The sequence below is a fragment of the Lathamus discolor genome, chromosome Z, assembly GCF_037157495.1.
Source record: "Lathamus discolor isolate bLatDis1 chromosome Z, bLatDis1.hap1, whole genome shotgun sequence".
NCBI classification, from domain to species: domain Eukaryota; kingdom Metazoa; phylum Chordata; class Aves; order Psittaciformes; family Psittacidae; genus Lathamus; species Lathamus discolor.
The window spans coordinates 99306815-99324752 of NC_088909.1; the positions used below are offsets into that span (position 1 = coordinate 99306815).

Here is a 17938-nt window from a genome sequence, read left to right on the forward strand (position 1 = left end):
AACCCAGGATTCCTTAATGCAGTATTTTTAGATCAGCAGATGGTCTGAAATTGGTTTGGGATGTGTGTAAACATGTGCATGTGTGTATGTATGTATGTATAAAAGGTTCTCACTACATGGAGTATTTTGCACATGTTTTTGAACTTCAGGTTAGTGTTTTCTTACAATTTTTAGCTTGGTGAGATGTTTTTGAATTCAGATTGTGTCCTCCAACATTCCTGCCAACTCTTCCAGCTTGGCATCATCTGCAAATGTTTCAAGTGCATGCTGTCCTTCATTAAATTAGTGAGTGTCAATACTGAAGAGAGCTTGGCTCTGAACAGAGCCCTGCAGGACATTTTCAGTTTTACACTGAATCACCAAAGACCACTTTACTACAGTTTTTCAGTTAGCTGTTCACCAATCTAGAAACTGTTTCACCTGGACCATATATCCAGCATTTGTGAAAGAATGCTGTATGTGATCATGTCAAAATACATCCCATCATCTGTCTCTTTATTTTCATTAAGCCAGGTACCCCTGTCAGAGAATGATATTGAATTGAATATTTTGTGCTAGATAGGTACATGTGGGCTGGTTTACTGCTTTATCTTCTTTGTTAGTATTTACAATTTTGATCTCTTCCATATCCTCTTGTGAAGTAAAGTTAGATAAAGTGTTGCATTAGGCCATAGATCTGACTTTTTCTCTTCCTAAAGATAACTTGACAAGTATCCTAAAGACAACTTGAAATATGTTCTTCACTAATCATCCAGGACTTTTCCAAGCTATTTTAAAAAATAATTCTGAACAGTTAAAAGATTATTCAAGAACACTTGAATGAATAATGAGTAACATCAATACATTCAGTTTCACATAACTGATTAAGTCAATTTGAGGATCCTTAATGGATCTAACCTTACTCATCTTTAATGATTTAGTAATCTTTTGTTATTCTCATTCAAGCTATTTTATTTTTTTCCTTAAAATTAACTTTATGTTAAGTCTGGCATATTTAACCTTTTTTTTTTTTTTTTTTCTTTTCCAACTTTGAAGAAGAGAAGGTGGTGAAAAGGAGAATTTGTGGAATCTCTGTCTTTGGAGATATTGTGAAGCCATCTGGACATTGTCCTGAGTAGGGCAAAAGAGTGCCAATGACACTAGTGCTTCTGTGTGTAACTCTTAACTTCTTTTCTACTACTTTCCCAGGTCATTCTGGACTGTTACTTTTCCCTTTCTAAGAGTTATCTGGGTATCAAATATACCCCATGACCACCATATCTGCCCATTCTGCACCTCTCTTACTAGTCATGGAAAGTCACCTGCACTTCCTCCTTCTGTAATAGACATCTACTGTGACAAGAAGTAGTCTTGGTTCCTGAATGACAAAGGGAAAATCAGAAAGTCTTCCTGAACTTCAGAGTGATTGGTCCTTATGTGACATGAAACAATGGTCAAGAAAGCTAAAGCTTTCTCCCAGTACTATTTGCAACATCATGTCTTTCTGTCTTGGCTTTGAATCTTCTCACAGCAATTTTTGAAAGAACCCTGCTGTATTTCACCTCCCTCAGACTAGAACATAAAGCTTTGTAAATAGGATCTGCCCAACATCATCCATGAACCTATCTTTGTTCTTCTCAGGAATGCTCAGAATGGGGCTTTGGTCAAAGGCTAAGCAGCCCTTCAATAAAGACGTGGTGTTTTCAGGTTCGTACAGTGGGGCTGGGGGGAGCCAGCAAACAGTCAGCAACCAAGACAAGGACAGTCAGCTCTCCTGAATGAACAAGTTATCTTGGATAGATACGTGACTATGCAAATCTGAACAGTGATATGTAGTCCACTTCAACAGGATCTTTGCGGCCTCTTGGACAGATGTCCCAGGAGTCTCAGAAGCTGGAGATGGCGTGCTGCAGAGACCTTCAGATTCACTTTCTTCATATTGTGCAATTTCCCCAAAGTTCCTTGTTGTGACCATTAATGTTTTTTCATTTCTTTGACTGGATCTGGTAACAGTTCCATGTCTTCAGTGTTTGAGTTGTCTGGTGTTTTTTTTTTCTCTGCCTTAACTTCAGCTTAGCTTTCCTTATCTTTCCAGCAACACTTACTCAGTTTCCCTATTTAACTCTCCCACTAATGCGTAGGGAGTTCAAGCCACACGATAGCAGTTGCTCTCTTTATCATTTTGCTGACATAAACCAAGATTATTTCTGCTGTTTCTCATGCCAGCTACAGGCTGCTTGGTGCGTGTTGGATTTGACTCTGTGTATATAGTTCACTGCCCCTCCCTTCTGAACGTAAATGGGTGTTTCCAGCCACTTTTCACCCCTTTCTGCTTCAGAATAAAATGATAGTGACTTTTTTGGTAAACTCTTGGGATCCAGATTGGCATGATCAATATTCTCTTACCTCAGCCACTAAAACCCTCCCAAATGTTGGAAACACCCGCTCTCTGAACTCATTTCAAAAATCCTTTTCCTGCAGTTTTTGCAAGAGCCTCATACAATTCATTTCAGATTTTCAGCATCCTGCACTCCATTTGCTGAATGTCTCATGAGCAGTACTGGGGATAGAGAGGTAACAGTGCTGAAGATTGAATGCAATGACATTTTACACTGGATCCCCAAAGACAGCAGAAGGAAACAATGGAACAGCTGGTATGGATTTAGAAGGTCTCAGTCAGCATGAGTTTGCCAAAGAAGAGCAGTGTATGGTATAAATCAGAATGTGTATTGTCTTAATAAAGCAACAGAACCTGAAGTAAGACTTAGGTGAATCTGAAATCTTCCCTTGAGTATCTCAGATAAGCTAGGCCGTCAAAAATTGCTCTAAATACTTACATTGATTGATTAATCCGATTGTTTCCATAACGATTCACTAATGCTGCGTTTGCCCCTCGGCTTTCCTCTCACCCATGTGCAGTGCTCTACCACGTGTGGAATGGGGGCTTTCTGGAGACACGTGGAGTGCAGCAGCAGGAACGCATCTCACTGTCAGCACACAAAAAAGCCTGATCCTGCAAGGAAATGTTATCTCCGCCCGTGTGCTAGCTGGAAGACAGGAAATTGGAGCAAGGTAACTTCATTCAGAGCTGTGTGTGAATAGTAAGCTTGCTAGTTCAAAGAGTAGCAAGTTCAAAATACTTCATTTTAAAAATAATTATTTACTCAGTGAAAGCATGCGTGATTCCCAGATGACCATTCAGCACTAATTTGCTAATTTCCTGAATAAGTTATTTATGGAAACGCATCTCCTGTGAATTCTATTCTTCCTGTGTAGGGGTCAGGCTCATCAACTCTTTCACCTAGAGCTAAAGCAGGGCTCACTCTCCATGTTCTGTAGAGCTCCTAGGTCAAAGCTGTAGATATTTGCATATGGCATCTTTTTGATCTCTGCCTCAAGAGGCGTGTCCTAATTTTAAGAAGCAAGTGGAAATTTGGGAGAGGGTGTTAATACATTCCTATTCACCCTTGCCACCATGTATTATCTCTTATGCAACATGGTCTGTTCCCCCTTCATGTAACTTCCAAGTTTTATGTTACAAAACCTAAAGAAAAATGTACTAGGGAGAATACCTGCCTTGACTTGATCCTTATGTAGACAGGCAAGGTCAAGAGAGAGAAGAGTGTCCAAGGTAGTAAGTGGAACCCAAGGAGTTGCATAGGAGTTCTTTTTTGGTATTATAAGATGTGTGATGAGCATCTGGAAGGACTTCAGTGACTTCTTGAAGCTTGTTATGTTTTTGTCTTCATGCTATCTAAACCTGAGGCTTCAAACATTGGGTTATTTTTTAAGACTCAAAAGAGGAAAACTATAAAATTCTATTTGCAGTAATGTTGATTTAATAAAGAAAAAGATAGATCTCTCAGACTTTGTCAATACATATGATTTTGCAGATAGCATTGTTTCCATTGGGCTAGAGGGCAGAGTCATACAAAGAAAAGGTTATGGTTATAGACTTGTGTTGTATAATTGAGCTCTTTGACATGGAATTGATTTGTACGTGAAACACGTGCCTTTTTAGAAACTCCACAAAAGCCCAAGGCATTGTGTAACCATTTTAAGCATTTGAAACTCATTTAAAATGATACGTAGACATCTGCAGTTCCAGCGGCAATAGGTCATATTTCACCTTCACTTTTTCTTTATAAATGTTACTGCTCTTGGAACAAGTGGATGCTAGGTACATCACAGAAAGTAGTAGAAATCGGGTTTAATGATAAAATACTACAGGAAACGAATGTTCTAAAGTGTCAGTCCAGTTGTGAGGCCAGTTTGAGACAAAAAGCTTTTCCTTGCAGATTTCCATTGTGTTAGCCACCCCTATTTTCCAGCAATTGAACTATACAAACCTAATCACAATTTTATATATAAAAATTGCAATTTTTTTTTTGCTTTTGTATGTGGCAATTATTTTTCTTGTAACTTGTTTCAAACATTTTTAAGGCACCTTAGCACAACAAGATGGCTATATTCCCCTACTAGTGTAGAGCCTTCTTCACTCCTTTACTCTCATCTAATTCTTTCCCTTCCCTAAATGAAAGGTGTTTGAGACTAGGTCTTAATGCCTGAGTTTAATACCAAATGTATTTTGCACATTCTGGGGCTGTGTGCTCAGTTTCTTGCACAGTCACTTCTGTTTCTGTCCAGAGGGACAGAAACTTCTGTGAACAATAGTCTGAATTCCCCTTCCAAACATCCTTTAGGTTCCAGGAAAGTATTATGTTCAATTTCCTTGTCCAACTGAAGAATGCTTATTTATGCAGAGGAGAACAGCATCAATTGTTGTATTGCATGGCAATAAAGAAGAAAGCTGAAAGTGGTATAGACAGAATTGGCTAATTTGTATTTGTCCCCATCTTTGGGGCAGCAAATTCAGTTCTTTCTCAGTATCAGGGCAGGTTCTGTGCTATGGTATCTGGGGACAGAACCTGGTGCTGCTGCATGAGGCCTTGGGGTAAGCTCTGAGGAGAAATAGGAGGCTGGTAGGGCTCTCTTGGCTTGCCTTCAAGCTGAGAAGCGATTTCACAGGCTGTGAGTGGGGCTCAGGGTGTCTCTCTCTTCTCATCCATGCTGCACTTGGATTATGGATCCTCCATGTAAGAGCAAGGAAGGTGAGGGTGGGAACCGCTGCTGTGGGATGAGTCCGTTGCCTTTAGTGGTATCAATAGCAGCTCGAGTCTGTGGGCCAAGACAAGGAGTAGTTTTGCCAGCCTGAGTTACCTGATGCCATGGACACCTATGTCTTCCATTGGCTGTTTGAGAATCAACTCAGGCAACTGTGCCTCTTCCCTCATTCTCTCCATCCCTGAGAAACAACTAAACTGACAATTTCTGTGCATACAGGACTCATTTTTTGTGTTTACTGTATTATGTCTCTTCCACAATGACATATTTTGAAATAGCTGGCAAGATTTCCTAATTAAATATGCCTTTATGTTATTAATGGATATTCCAGTGATGAAAGGGAAGTATTTATATAGTGTGTTCTGATTTGTGATGATGAGAACCACAGTGTTTATACCCAACAGCAAATTGTTGTTACGGTAAACTGGAAATTCCCTCTGAGTCAGAGTGTTCAAAGCTCAGGCTCTCTTCCTGTGTGACTGGGGAGGGGACAGCCCCACAGTGGAGCATCACTTAGATAATGTGCCTCTTTCTGTTTTGTGTACAGTGCTCTGCTAACTGCAACGGCGGTTTCAAGACCCGTGATGTTCACTGCATTGATGTTCATGAGAAGCGACTTCTCAGGCCTTTTCATTGCCAGTTACTTGGATATAAACCACAAATCAACATTAGTTGTAACACGGAGCCTTGTTTGCAGTGGCATGTGGAGCCCTGGAATGAGGTATTGTTTAAAAGAAGCTTTAGGAAAGAGCAAGTATGTGTCGGTTAAGTGTCTGAGAGACATGCTGTAGGTCAGCTTAGCCTCAAAGGTAGACACACAGCTCGTACCACTCAGAAACTTTGCAGTCCTTGTGTGTAGTGTTATCATGGATGCTTGTAAGACTTCCCAGAATCATTCTTAGGATTGCATGTGATACACAGCTAGAGCTGTAAATTACCAAACCCTGGAAGAGAGAAGAAGATGGCCTGAAAGATTTAGCTATCATACTGGATCAGTAAATGTGATTCATTCAGGCTTATTCCTTTTGCTGCCATTTTAACGTTACTTTCTCATTATGATTAATTTAGAATTAATTTTAGAATTTCACACTTTTGGGCTGGAATTTTATGGGGCCAGAGTCCAAGGTCAGACTTAAGATAAAATCTCACTTTTGTAATATAAATCTGTGGCAACAAACTCATACACAGCCAGGCACATATTTGTGTCAGCTAAGGCACGTGTCTGATTGCATTTTGTTGTTTGCACCCACTAAAAGCAGCTTTGGAGACAGCGCCACAGTGTTTGAGACACTGTGGACCTGATGCTTTTGGATTCCAAAGGAGGTGATCACATTGCTTCTTTACAGGCCACTGACAAATCACAGCTGCAATAAAAAGAGCAGGAAGGGGGGTTTCCTTTCAGAGCAGTGAGCAAGGGTTCTAAAAATAAAGCGTAGCCGAATGACTGCACTCATTTGCCACTTACTAACAATATTTCACACAAACATTTGTCCAACCCTGGTAGTTGTCCTCATGCTAAGACTACTGAATAGAATTGGATTGAAAAGCTTCATTTATCAGATATCAGCTCTAGGCCTCTGCCCATAGGGATGCAGTTCCTTGTAGGACAGGAACGATGCATTATTCAAAGTGTAACTGGCACCTTATTTCAAGTCAATGTACAAAATCTTTTGTGTATTTTAAGCAGGCTCTACTGTAGACCTAGTGAGTCATAGTAAAAATTACTTAGTCATATTGGTCTGTGTGCAATATGTCATACTAGGATGTGGGCAAAAAAAATGTTTACAAATAACCTGGGTCATTGTCTTTGTATGATGCTTTTATGGCCAAATACTTAATTCATTGTATAGATTGTGTGAATATTAATGTCCTCGACTGCCTCATAAAAATGAGATGCTCTATCTCATGAATTTGTACCATCTGCAGTAAATATTACAGATTAATCCTGCAGACATGTGACTTCCGATCTCATTCTTGTTAGAGAAATTACTGTTGCCAGTGGTGCTAGTGAGCAGTTCTGTGTTGCCTGTTCTGTGTTGCCACTTCCATGTTTTCCTATATTCCACGCATTAATATGTGCCAGGAACAGCTTTTCCCAAGTATTTTGACCAATAAAGGCTTCTTCTTCTCTCTTTCCAAGCATATCAAGAAATAAATATTTCAGTGTAGAGCTTTTATTCATACCCGGACTGTAAGACTTGATATTGCAGGCTAGCCTGCATTTTCTAAATCACATGGGTCAGTGACATGCCTCTTGTTACCTGTGGTTCCACATTTCTAAATGAGGAAGATTGCCTCCTGTCATTATGGTCTGTTTCGGGGCTCTCATCCATTCCCACTTCTCACCTTAATGATTTGTGCACCTCTTCTGTAGTGTTCGAGAACATGTGGTGGTGGACAGCAAAAGCGACATATCTACTGCCCAGAAGAAGGCCACTGCGACTGGACAAAAAGACCTAATGCCATTGCACCATGTAACAGGCAACCTTGTACACAGTGGACTAAACAGGCATGGGGCCCGGTAGGATTCAGTTCTTCTTGTTCTATGTGTTGTCATGAGTTGGACATATTTGGTCACATTACCCACTTGTCTGTGAACCTCTGAGCCTGTGGCACGTAGTTTATGCAGAGCTAAAATGGAAGATCGGAAAATATGACTAAACGTTTCAGAGTCAGCCCATCTCCTTCTGGTCATGGATATTGTAGCTTTTCCTTCTTGTTGCTGGAATAGGTGGTGTTGGATTGTTGATTTTTATTTTTTTTTTCCTTTTCTAATCATAGAACAGTTTGGGTAGTGATTCAGAGAAAACTCCAGGAACAAACTTGCCAACAAAGTTTTCAAGCTCACAAGCAGGTATTAGATTGGAAGGGACCTTAAAGCTCATCCAGTTCCACCCCCCTGCCATGGGCAGGGACACCTTCCACTAGACCAGGTTGCTCCAAGCCCCATCCAACCTGGTCTTGAACACTGCCAGGGATGGGGCAGCCACAGCTTCTCCGGGCAGCTTGTTAGAGTGAAAATAAAAAAGGAGATACCATTGACATTCTTCCATTACTCATTCAAAATTTTCAACTCTTTGAGACCACTGGGGGTCAGGGTGACCCTTAAAGCAACTCTGTGGAATACTGGACTTGCCCACAGAAACAGAAACAGAAGCTCTGAATTTTGACCAATACCCATCTACTTTGGTTTCTGAAAATCTACTTGACAAGTATAAGGTGTTATCTTCGGGGAACCTTCCAGTATCTGCAATACATTTTTAGTTATAAAGAAACTGGTATGTCAAATGAAGCTCTCCCTCCAGTTTTCTTGATAAACCTATTCATACATTACAAATACTCCTTACAGCAGCAGAGAACATTGAAAGAACACCAAAGCCAGGAGACACAAATAAAGAAACAATGGAGAGTCATTTAACACAGAAAATTTAATGAGTTGTTTATGACACAAGGCCGTTAGATAGGATATGAGTATAATATAATACACAGTGAAACTAACAATTAAATGTGGAAGTGAAAATGTTGGGATATGCATAAGATAAGCAATTGAATACCAAAATGTATAACAACTATTTTACTGATTTATTAATCCCATTTAGTTCACTTTATAAAATACCTTTTTTAAACATCAATTAAAGTTGCCACAAGAGTACCTAAGATCTTTTAAATATACTTCACACCAGTAATATTGTGTCTTATGCACGGAAACATTAGAGAGAAGATAATTTGCGTAAAAATTAAAGAGCTAACAGTCCCGTCTTCATCTCTTGCTCTTCATTAGCTGGCGTTCTCTATCTGTTGAAGTATTTATGTTGCTGGCCACTATATATGTGAAGAGAAAAAGAATTTAATATTTACTGGAATTCTCAGATGCTCTAGGACGTTGAAGGAATTAAGTGCATTTACACAATAGTACAGGAACATGTTTTGAAAATGTTCTTTTTTTGTGGCCGTCTGTGTGCAGCCAGAACAAGCAGCTGCCAGTTGTTTTGTGGTCGTAAAGAATGGGTAACCACAGTGTAAATGTCACCAAAGAAAAAACATCTCACTGAGCTTTTTTAATCTTCAGCTCAGTCATTTCTAGACCTAACATTGCAATTGATTATTCATGTTTAATTTAAATGGTGAGAAAACCCAGGAAACAAAAAAATGTAAGTGTACAGTACTAATTTGGATTACTACCCACTTACGTTGTAGATTGGCATTTCAGATCATCCCCACCCTCCTTTTGTAGAAAACAGTCTTCTCACCCTGGTTACACATTTCAAGATACTGTATTTATACTATATACCCTCTACTCCACCCTGCCAAATCTGGCCATTATGCACAGTGAATGTGTCTGGGTGAAGACTACAGTACACAAAGTACTTCAGTGTCATTGGTTCTGGATCATAGGGTATTTCTAGCTTCCTGTCACATTAAAGTTCAAGTATTGGCATATTACACAATTTCCATGTAGAAGGCTTTTATGTGTGTTAAAATTACTCTCTTTCAGTGCACCGTTTCTTGTGGAGGGGGCATTCAGCAAAGAACCGTGGAGTGCACGAACACAGAAACGAATGAAACTGAGAATGACAGTATGTGTGTGGATAAACCCAAGCCCACAGAATATCAGAAATGCAGTCTGCAAGAGTGCAGGAAAAGTACAGGTATGTTAACGCACCTGCATCAGACAGTTTCCAAAAAGTTCTCCATTTGTGCTGAGATTCTGAAAAAACTGGGAGCTGACCCAATTTACCAGCTTGTTTTGATTACCAGAGGCTCAGTAATTACAAGTCAGCTTAACCTGCTACTGCTCAGCCACACTGTTGGCAGGATCATGTTATCCTGTTCTTCAGCCCTTCTGGCCATGTGTTCTCATGCTGGGGAATGCAGTTCTTTGAGCATGCGTTCCTAATTCATAATGCCATAACTGAACGAATAGGTCTGTTTGTGTTGACCTGTTTTAAGTAACTCACAGGCTGCTCAGAGGGCTTGGAGGAACATGCTGTGAGTCTAAACAGGTGCCATTTCTTAAGATAGATACCCCTATGGGAACTGCACATTCTGAACTGGGAGTGCAAGGAAGCAAAGTGAGACACTGTAATCAAAATCTGACTGGCAATGAACCCAGATACAGTCTTGGCACTATCAATTTAGTCCCCAAAATGAAGGGGTGGAGAGAAGTCCTTTTGTTACTCAGGGTATCTCTCTCCCTCAAAAGCCCAGGAGTCCTGTAGATGATTAATAGCCCAAAAGAGAAGTGTCAGGGGGAGGAGGAAGCTTACAGAAAGGTAACTTTATCTGTAGCCTCTGTAGTGCATTATCCAGCAGGTACCCTCAGCTAAGAGCAGCAACAGCTCAGAGTCCTTCTGGAGAAGCCTTCAAAAGCCTTTTGGAGAATATCTTTACTCCTTAGGAATTCAGCAGTAAGGGTCCAATCTGGCAGTGAGACAAGAAGTTGACTCCTGGGGGCAGTACATATCTGTCATATACTTGAGAGTGATGCATCATTCCCACTGCTGCTCAAAGATCTTCAGCACATGTTTTGCCTGAGGGTTGAATTGGACTGCTTATCTTCTGTTCCTCTTATGTTGAGAAAGAAAGACTTAGATAAATACTACCTACGCAGACTAGTAATATTATTTCTGTGAATAAAAGCTCAAGGGGCCAGTAAAAGTAAGAAATGCCCTAGTGGGTAGACCTAGTCCATGAAGCCCAACGCTGTGTCTCCAGTAGATTGTAGATCCATTAGAAGATGCTGCTGGGGAAGAATACAGGAGTTTAGTCCTTTCTTGTGATTCATTTCCATGGTATTCCTCCAGCATTCCCAACTGTCATATTGGCACTATTAAAGGCACCCTTTTTGGTGCCTTTAAATTTATGGAACTTTTTCCATGAAGATGTTGCATCCCTTTTTGACCCTGCCATGCTGTCTGCTTTCACCCTCTCCTGTGGCAGCAAGTTCCAGAGGTTCACAGCCTGCTGTGAGAAGGAGTGCTTTTATCCCTTTTAAACTACCTTTACACTAGTTTTACTGAGTTTCCTTAGTTCTAAGGTTAGGGGATTTGCTGAATAGCCTTGAACTTGACTAATCCACCACCCTCCTACTTTTGCAAACCTTGACTCTCCCCCTAGCCATCTATTTTCACAACTAAGGACCACTATTTTGTAATATCTAAATAAATTTGACACATCTCAGTTTATTAATGCTACAACAGGTGTATCAGCACCATAATTCATACGGTACCAATCCCTGGCTTATTCTTGTGCTGCAGAAGCTGAAGCGTGGTCAAGCTGAACTTGTAGTTGCACATATCTTGTCTATGATTTTCTGCCTGCCCTGCATGGCTCTGCAGCACACTGGCAGCCCATAGTGCTTGTCTTAAATGCACTGTTACAAGAAGCAAAAGTGCCAGATTCACAAATCATTGTTGCTGGACTTTCTTTGGCAGTTCTTTAAAGCAGAAACATTGAAGTGGAAAACATTGATCAGCTGTGTCTGCTGCAAAAGTAAAGCCTCACTGAACTGTAGCAAAAGAGGGCTGTATTTTCCAAGACAGAAGGTTGTGTGAAGTTTAATAGGCCCTCTTCACTTGGAAGTCCTAAAATTTCAGGGTAATCAAGCTGACCTGTAATATAAAGGAAGAGAAAGCCATCATAAGGAAAAGCCTTTACAGGCACATGACTGTCTGGCATAAAGCAGATTAGAATTCTAGAAATATAGATCATGTGTCTGCAAAATATAGCTAATTCTTCTCATCTTCTCCACCATAGGGCCACCCTGCAGCAAAGACCAGCTCTCAGTTCAGTTCTGCCAGAGGCTGAAAGGCATTGGCAAGTGCTTGTTGCCGTCCATACAGACTCAGTGCTGCTTCACATGTAGTCAGCCTCGAACTCATCACAAAGCAAGATATGGGGATCAGAGAGGCCTCAGACAACAGAATTACACTAAATCAAGAAGAAAATCACCTCAAAATCAAGAAAACAACCAAGCTGCTCGGCACTAGTTGGTTTTTATCTAATTGCTTTGAGTAGGGCTTCTGTTTACAGGTTTTACATTTCTTCTTCTTAACCATCCAACTTAAATGGAAATCTGTTATCAAAACTGGGAAAACACATCCCTTAGGGTTATTGGTCCTAATTTACTGCTACATTTTTTTCTCTGTAATATTCCAAATTCTGTAACATAATTTGCAGCATACCAGCAGCTAGTACTTTTAGGCATGCATAGAGACTAGAAACAAGCTTGCAAGAATGTGGGTTTGTGGTTTTTGTTTGTTTGTTTGTTTTAAATGAATGTTTAACTTGTTCTTTCTTCCACTTCTCTTTCAAAACCCACTTGAAACAGCAGCGCTGCTTACTTGAGTGCTGAGTGAAGGTGGCCGATGGGGCATCAGGCACAGATGGGCACTGTGGGCCAGATCTCTTTATGCTCACTCACTTTTCTGTATTTAGGAACCAAGGTGAAGTGGCAGTGTTTCTCAAAATTGTTTGCACATTTCATGTGTTTAAGAGCAGAATTTTTTCTAATAACTGATTATGATGTCCAGGCCAAATTGAAAGATGGGGTTTTTCAAAAGAAAAAATGTTCATTTAGTACTTGACTGAACCTCTAAAGGATACCTCAACCATAATCTGTCCTGGCCAGTTTTCTTCTGCTACATGTGTCTTGATGTAGCCTGAAACCCCCACCAAATATGGGATGTTAAGTTCCAAATACACTTTAAACTACATTTCTCAGTACCATGAAAAGCAAAGCTGGTTGGATCTACAACCTTAATAGATAGTCACTTGCACCAGTATTCAGAGCTATGATTTAATCAAGTATCTCCTAGTAGAGTGATTAAAACTAAAAATTTTTTGCTGTTGAAGAAAATGGCAGAACAAACTTTTGGGAGACCAGAGCAGACCCTTTGAGGAAAAAAAGAGCTGGACAGAGCCTGACATTTGGATTTGTTTGAAATTCAGACAGATTTGGACACCTTGGTTCTTCTCGCTCTTTTGAAAATCTCAGATTTACTCCCTACCTACCTGACAACTTGAGATTGCAATACAGGAAAATGTCACATTTATGCAGTGTAAAGTGAGGCACATGGTCATGAATCCAGGTGTCACTATGGTTACAGAGTTATGACTACCGGTAGTCATATTTTTAGACAAACCTTTAGGAATGTTAATAGAAATATGTGGCCACAAATCTGGTTGATTGTCCTTTTTCATAGATTTGTGACCTTTGGCTAAGGCCTTTTACTTTTTCTCTTGAAGTCTCTGGGAGTTCAGGATATGCAGCATGGTAAGGTTAGATTTATTAACCTCTCTGATGGCAATATAACCCCAATTATAGGTGCTGAAAAAACTTAAAATCCACTGTTAAAAAATATGGTGCTAATACAACAGCTGTGGGGGATGACTTACAGTGGTGCATGTGCATGCATGTGTGACACAGCATGCATGCATATGCCCTTAAAATAATACATGTCTATGGTGTTGCTGGCCAATACCAGACATAATGCTTTTTAAGTTTCACAGTGTGCTTATGTCCTTCTGAGTTCCTGAATGGCTGCTGACCCTTTGAGCAATGGAAATCCTGACAGTTCTTATTCAATTGGGCACAGAAATACTGAATTATATGAGGAAGTGGAGGTGCTCCATCTGATTCAGGAAGTATTTGGGCAGGGTTTGTCATCAGGCTGCATTGTGTAGAGCAGAGCCTGTACTGCTACATCCAATGCAGTTCTCTGATGGCCAAACAACCCAGACTGGTGTTCCTGGAAGCATCCTCTAGGATTTGGGCAGGACAAAGTTAGATTAACTTCAGAGTCAGACTCTTCTATGCTCAGAGGTACCTGCAATATTTTATACACAGAGGTCAGCAGAAGTGGCCATCAGGTATGTGGGCTGATAACAAAAAAGATGACTGATAGTGCAGCTGGAAATGTGCCTGGGAGGGTTGTCCATTCCAGTGCTCCTTTTAGCTAATGTAGAGTAAAACCATTTCTGGCTTCATTGTTGGGTTGGTTTGGGTTTGGGTTTGTTTTTGGTTTTTTTTTCCATTTCTTTTGAAATGGATTAAAGTGAATAAATAATTTATGGACATTAATCAAAACAAACTTTCTACCCAGGGAAGCATAGTCATCACTGTTGCTCAAAAGTTTAGGGGAAAGACTGTGACAAGAACATAAACTGTTTTAATAAAGCAGTATTTTGCTCTGTTTTACACAGGATCTTACATCACACTCATCAGCCTAATAATCTCCTCTATGCTAACGATATGTGCAGTCATCTTTCCCATCCATCTAGCCAGATTCCTTTCTTATGACATAACTATTTTAAGCAAATGTGAATTTATGATCCTAACCCAGATGGTCACTATTCTCAAAACTGAACAGAGTATTAAGTGCAAAGGTGTAATATCATTATATTATCTTATTATCCTGAGACACATCAGCTTCAACAGATTGCTCAGGAAAACATGGCACATTCACTGCTTCTTCTAACATTTCAATGTTTAAAAAGCAAACTATGATGACATACTTGTTTCAAGCTTCAATAAATGGCATTGCTTATGTCTGACGTCTCTGGTGTTTTATGTTTCCAGTGCAGGAAGACTCATAACACGGAATTCCAAGGCGGGGCGGGGGGGAAGTTAGGAAGTATCTTTTCTACTTCAGGGAATCATCATCATTGAGGTATTTTGATGCTTGATATTCCAGCAAAAAAAAAGAGATCATTAAAAAGGGTGAGGGAAAAAGTAGCAGAATAAGGTATCGTGCTAAGAAAAAAAAACACATTAATAGGCTTAGCTGTTTCCTATGAAATAGGTGAATAGGTGACATTTTACCACTCATAGTCCACGCAGAGGTGCCTTAGCTCCTTGGCAGCAGCTGTGTGCATTCCTGTTGTGTCTACCTGGTCAGTTGCTGAGGTGAGTAGCTCGAGAGAGGACACCTTCAACACCGGAGCGGGGGAGAGATCAGCTTCCAGGAGCCTCAACTCAGAGCGGCCAGAGCTACCGAGGGAGCCCCAGGTCCTCGACAGGACCTGCCCAGGAGCCGGCAGCTCCGCGGACGCGAGCAGGGACTCACAGGGGGCGGAGCCAGGCGCAGCGGCCCCAGCCCTGAGTGGGTAAAACCTGCCCCAGGGAGTGCGGCAAACAGAGCGGGTCAGGGCAGTTTGTGCTGCAGTTCGAGCAGGTTGGTGAGCACCCATCGTACGACCAGGGCCCGCTCTGGGAGCTCTGCTCTGGCTGCCCCGGCGGTGGGCACCCAGACAGAGCCGATGGGAGGGGAGGCTGCAGGGCAGAGCTCGGGGTGCAGAGGGTGCCTGCACTGGGCTGGTGAGGGAAAGGCGCACAACGGGCAGGGCTGCACCCGGCGCTCCCTGGTGGAGGCCCTCCTGCAGCAGGGGCTGAGCCGTGGACGCTGTCAGTAGGATAAAAGATGCCAGGGTAGCCGAGAGGAAGCGGGGCTGCTTGCTCCAGGCCCAAACTGTGCAGGGGCCTCAAGCGTCCCTTCTAGCTCATGAAGGAAAGAAGGAGGTCGGTAACCCGGGAAACTGGGAAACAGCAACAGAAAAACCAACAACCAAAGAAGGAGGAAAAGGATAATTAAAGGCAAGGGGCTTCCTCCTAAATCTGTTGTCCTCATGCAGAACCGCTTTGCTGTCCTGCAGGGGACTCAAGAGGAAACGCAGTCGCATCAGAAACAGCCGGCTGGTGCACTTATAAAGATCTCTACTGGTGCTGCCAAGAAAAAGCGGCAGGTAGTAGTAGGGGACTCTGCTTTGAAAGGGACAGAAGCACTCGTCTGTCAGCCTGACCCAGTCTCAAGGGAGGTGGGTTGCCTACGAGGAGCACGGATAAGGGATGTTGCAGAGAGGCTGCCTGCTCTAGTAAGTCCTACTGACTATTACCCACTTCTAGTGATCCATGTAGGTGATAGTGATATAGATAGCAGTAGCCTGGAGGGCATTACGAAGGACTACAGAGCCCTGGGAGAGGTTGTTATGGGCTCTGGAGCTCAGATAGTCCTTTCATCAATTCTCCAGGGTAAAGAGGAGGACCTTAAAAAGCTAGGCAGGTTTGCCACATTAATAAATGGTTAAAAGGGTGGTGTCACAGTCAGGGGTTTGGGTATTTGGAACACAGGACTCAATTTAGGAGGCCAGGTCTACTGGAGGCTGGTGGAGCTGCTCTGAGGGGAAGAGCAGTTTTGGTAGGAGGCTTGCCAGACTGGTCAAGGATGCTTTAAACTAGATGTGTTGGGGGAGGGGGGTATCATTCCATCCCAACACACCCAGCCAGTTTTCAGCACTTACAATAAATGCTCAGAGCAATGTAGGGATATTCAAGCCACTCCAGCCAATGAGCTGGCTTCATTTGGAGCTCTGTTCAGATGCTTCTGTACAAATGCCCATAGCATGGGGAACAAACAAGATGAATCAGAGATGTGTGCATGTCTATGGGGATATGCTATAATAGGCATCACAGAAACATGGTGGGACAGCTCCTGTGACTGAAGTGTTGGAATGGAAGGTTACAGGCACTTTAGGAAAGACAGGCCCGGCAGATGGGGAGGGGGAGTTGCTATTTATGTTAGGGACAAGCTGGAGAGTAAGGAACTCTATCTGGGGACAGGTGACCAGTCAACAGAGAGTTTGTCATCAGGATTAAAGGGAGAACAGCGATGGGAGACATTATTGTGGGGATCTGTTACAGACTGCCTGATCAAGAGGACTCTATGGATGAAGCACTCAATAGACAGATAGGAGCAGCCTCATGCTTGCAGGGCCTTGTCCTCATGGGGGACTTCAACCACCCTGGTATGTGTTGGAGAGATGGTACAGGCTGGCACAAGCAATCCGGGAGGTTCCTCGATTGTGTGGAAGGCAACTTCCTTCTGCAAGTAACAGAGGAGCTGACAAGGAGAGGTGCCATGCTTGACCTTGTGCTCACCAACAGGGAGGGGCTGGTAGCAAATGTGATGCTCCAGGGCAGCCTTGGTTGTAGCGATCATGAGACGGTTGAGTTCGAGATCCTCAGGACAGTAAGAGCTTGCAGCAAGCTCACTGACAGGGACCCAATACCCCTTGTTCTATCACTTCAGTCCCTAATGAAGAGCCCATACCCAGCATCCGTATAGCCCCCTTTCAGATACTGGAAGGCTGCTATGAGGTCTTCACGCAGCCTTCTCTTGTCCAGGCTGAACAGCCCCAATTTTCTCAGCCTATCTTCATACGGGAGGTGCTCCAGTCCCCTGATCATCCTCGTGGCCTCCTCTGGACTTGTTCCAACAGTTCCATGTCCTTTTTATGTTGAGGACACCAGAACTGCACACACTACTCCAAGTAAGGCCTCACAAGAGCAGAGCAGAGGGGCAGGATCACCTCCTTCAACCAGCTGGTCACGCTCCTTTCGATGCAGCCCAGGATACAGTTGGCTTTCTGGGCTGCGAGCGCACACTGCTGGCTCATGTCCATTTTCTCATTGACCAACGCTGCCAAGTCCTTCTCCACAGGGCTGCTCTGAATCCCTTCTTTGCCCAGTCTGTAGCTGTGCCTGGGATTGCTCCGACCCAGGTGTAGGACCTTGCACTTGTCATGGTTGAACTTCATAAGGTTGGCATCAGCCCACCTCACAAGTGTGTCAAGGTCCCTCTGGATGGCATCCCTTCCCTCCAGCATGACAACCGAACCACACAGCTTGGTGTCGTCAGCAAACTTGCTGAGGGTGCAATCGATCCTACTGTCAATGTCACCAACAAAGATGTTGAACAAGACCAGTCCCAACACCGATCCCTGAGGGACACCACTCGTTACCGGTCTCCAGCTGGACATTGAGCCATTGACCACAACT

General features: G+C 42.4%; 1 protein-coding gene across 2 annotated transcripts in view; it reads left to right on the plus strand.

Annotated features, from left to right (window-relative positions):
• ADAMTS12 (ADAM metallopeptidase with thrombospondin type 1 motif 12) overlaps positions 1-14653 on the plus strand; it is a 167695-nt gene extending 153042 nt beyond the window's left edge. For both annotated transcript variants that reach the window (XM_065661879.1, XM_065661880.1), the window contains 5 exons: positions 2899-3051; positions 5651-5824; positions 7478-7624; positions 9599-9752; positions 11860-14653. In XM_065661879.1, the coding sequence (XP_065517951.1) occupies positions 2899-3051; positions 5651-5824; positions 7478-7624; positions 9599-9752; positions 11860-12092 (861 nt within the window). In that variant the 3' untranslated portion in view covers positions 12093-14653. The remainder of the gene's footprint in view (positions 1-2898; positions 3052-5650; positions 5825-7477; positions 7625-9598; positions 9753-11859) is intronic.
• Positions 14654-17938: the final 3285 nt, after the last annotated feature.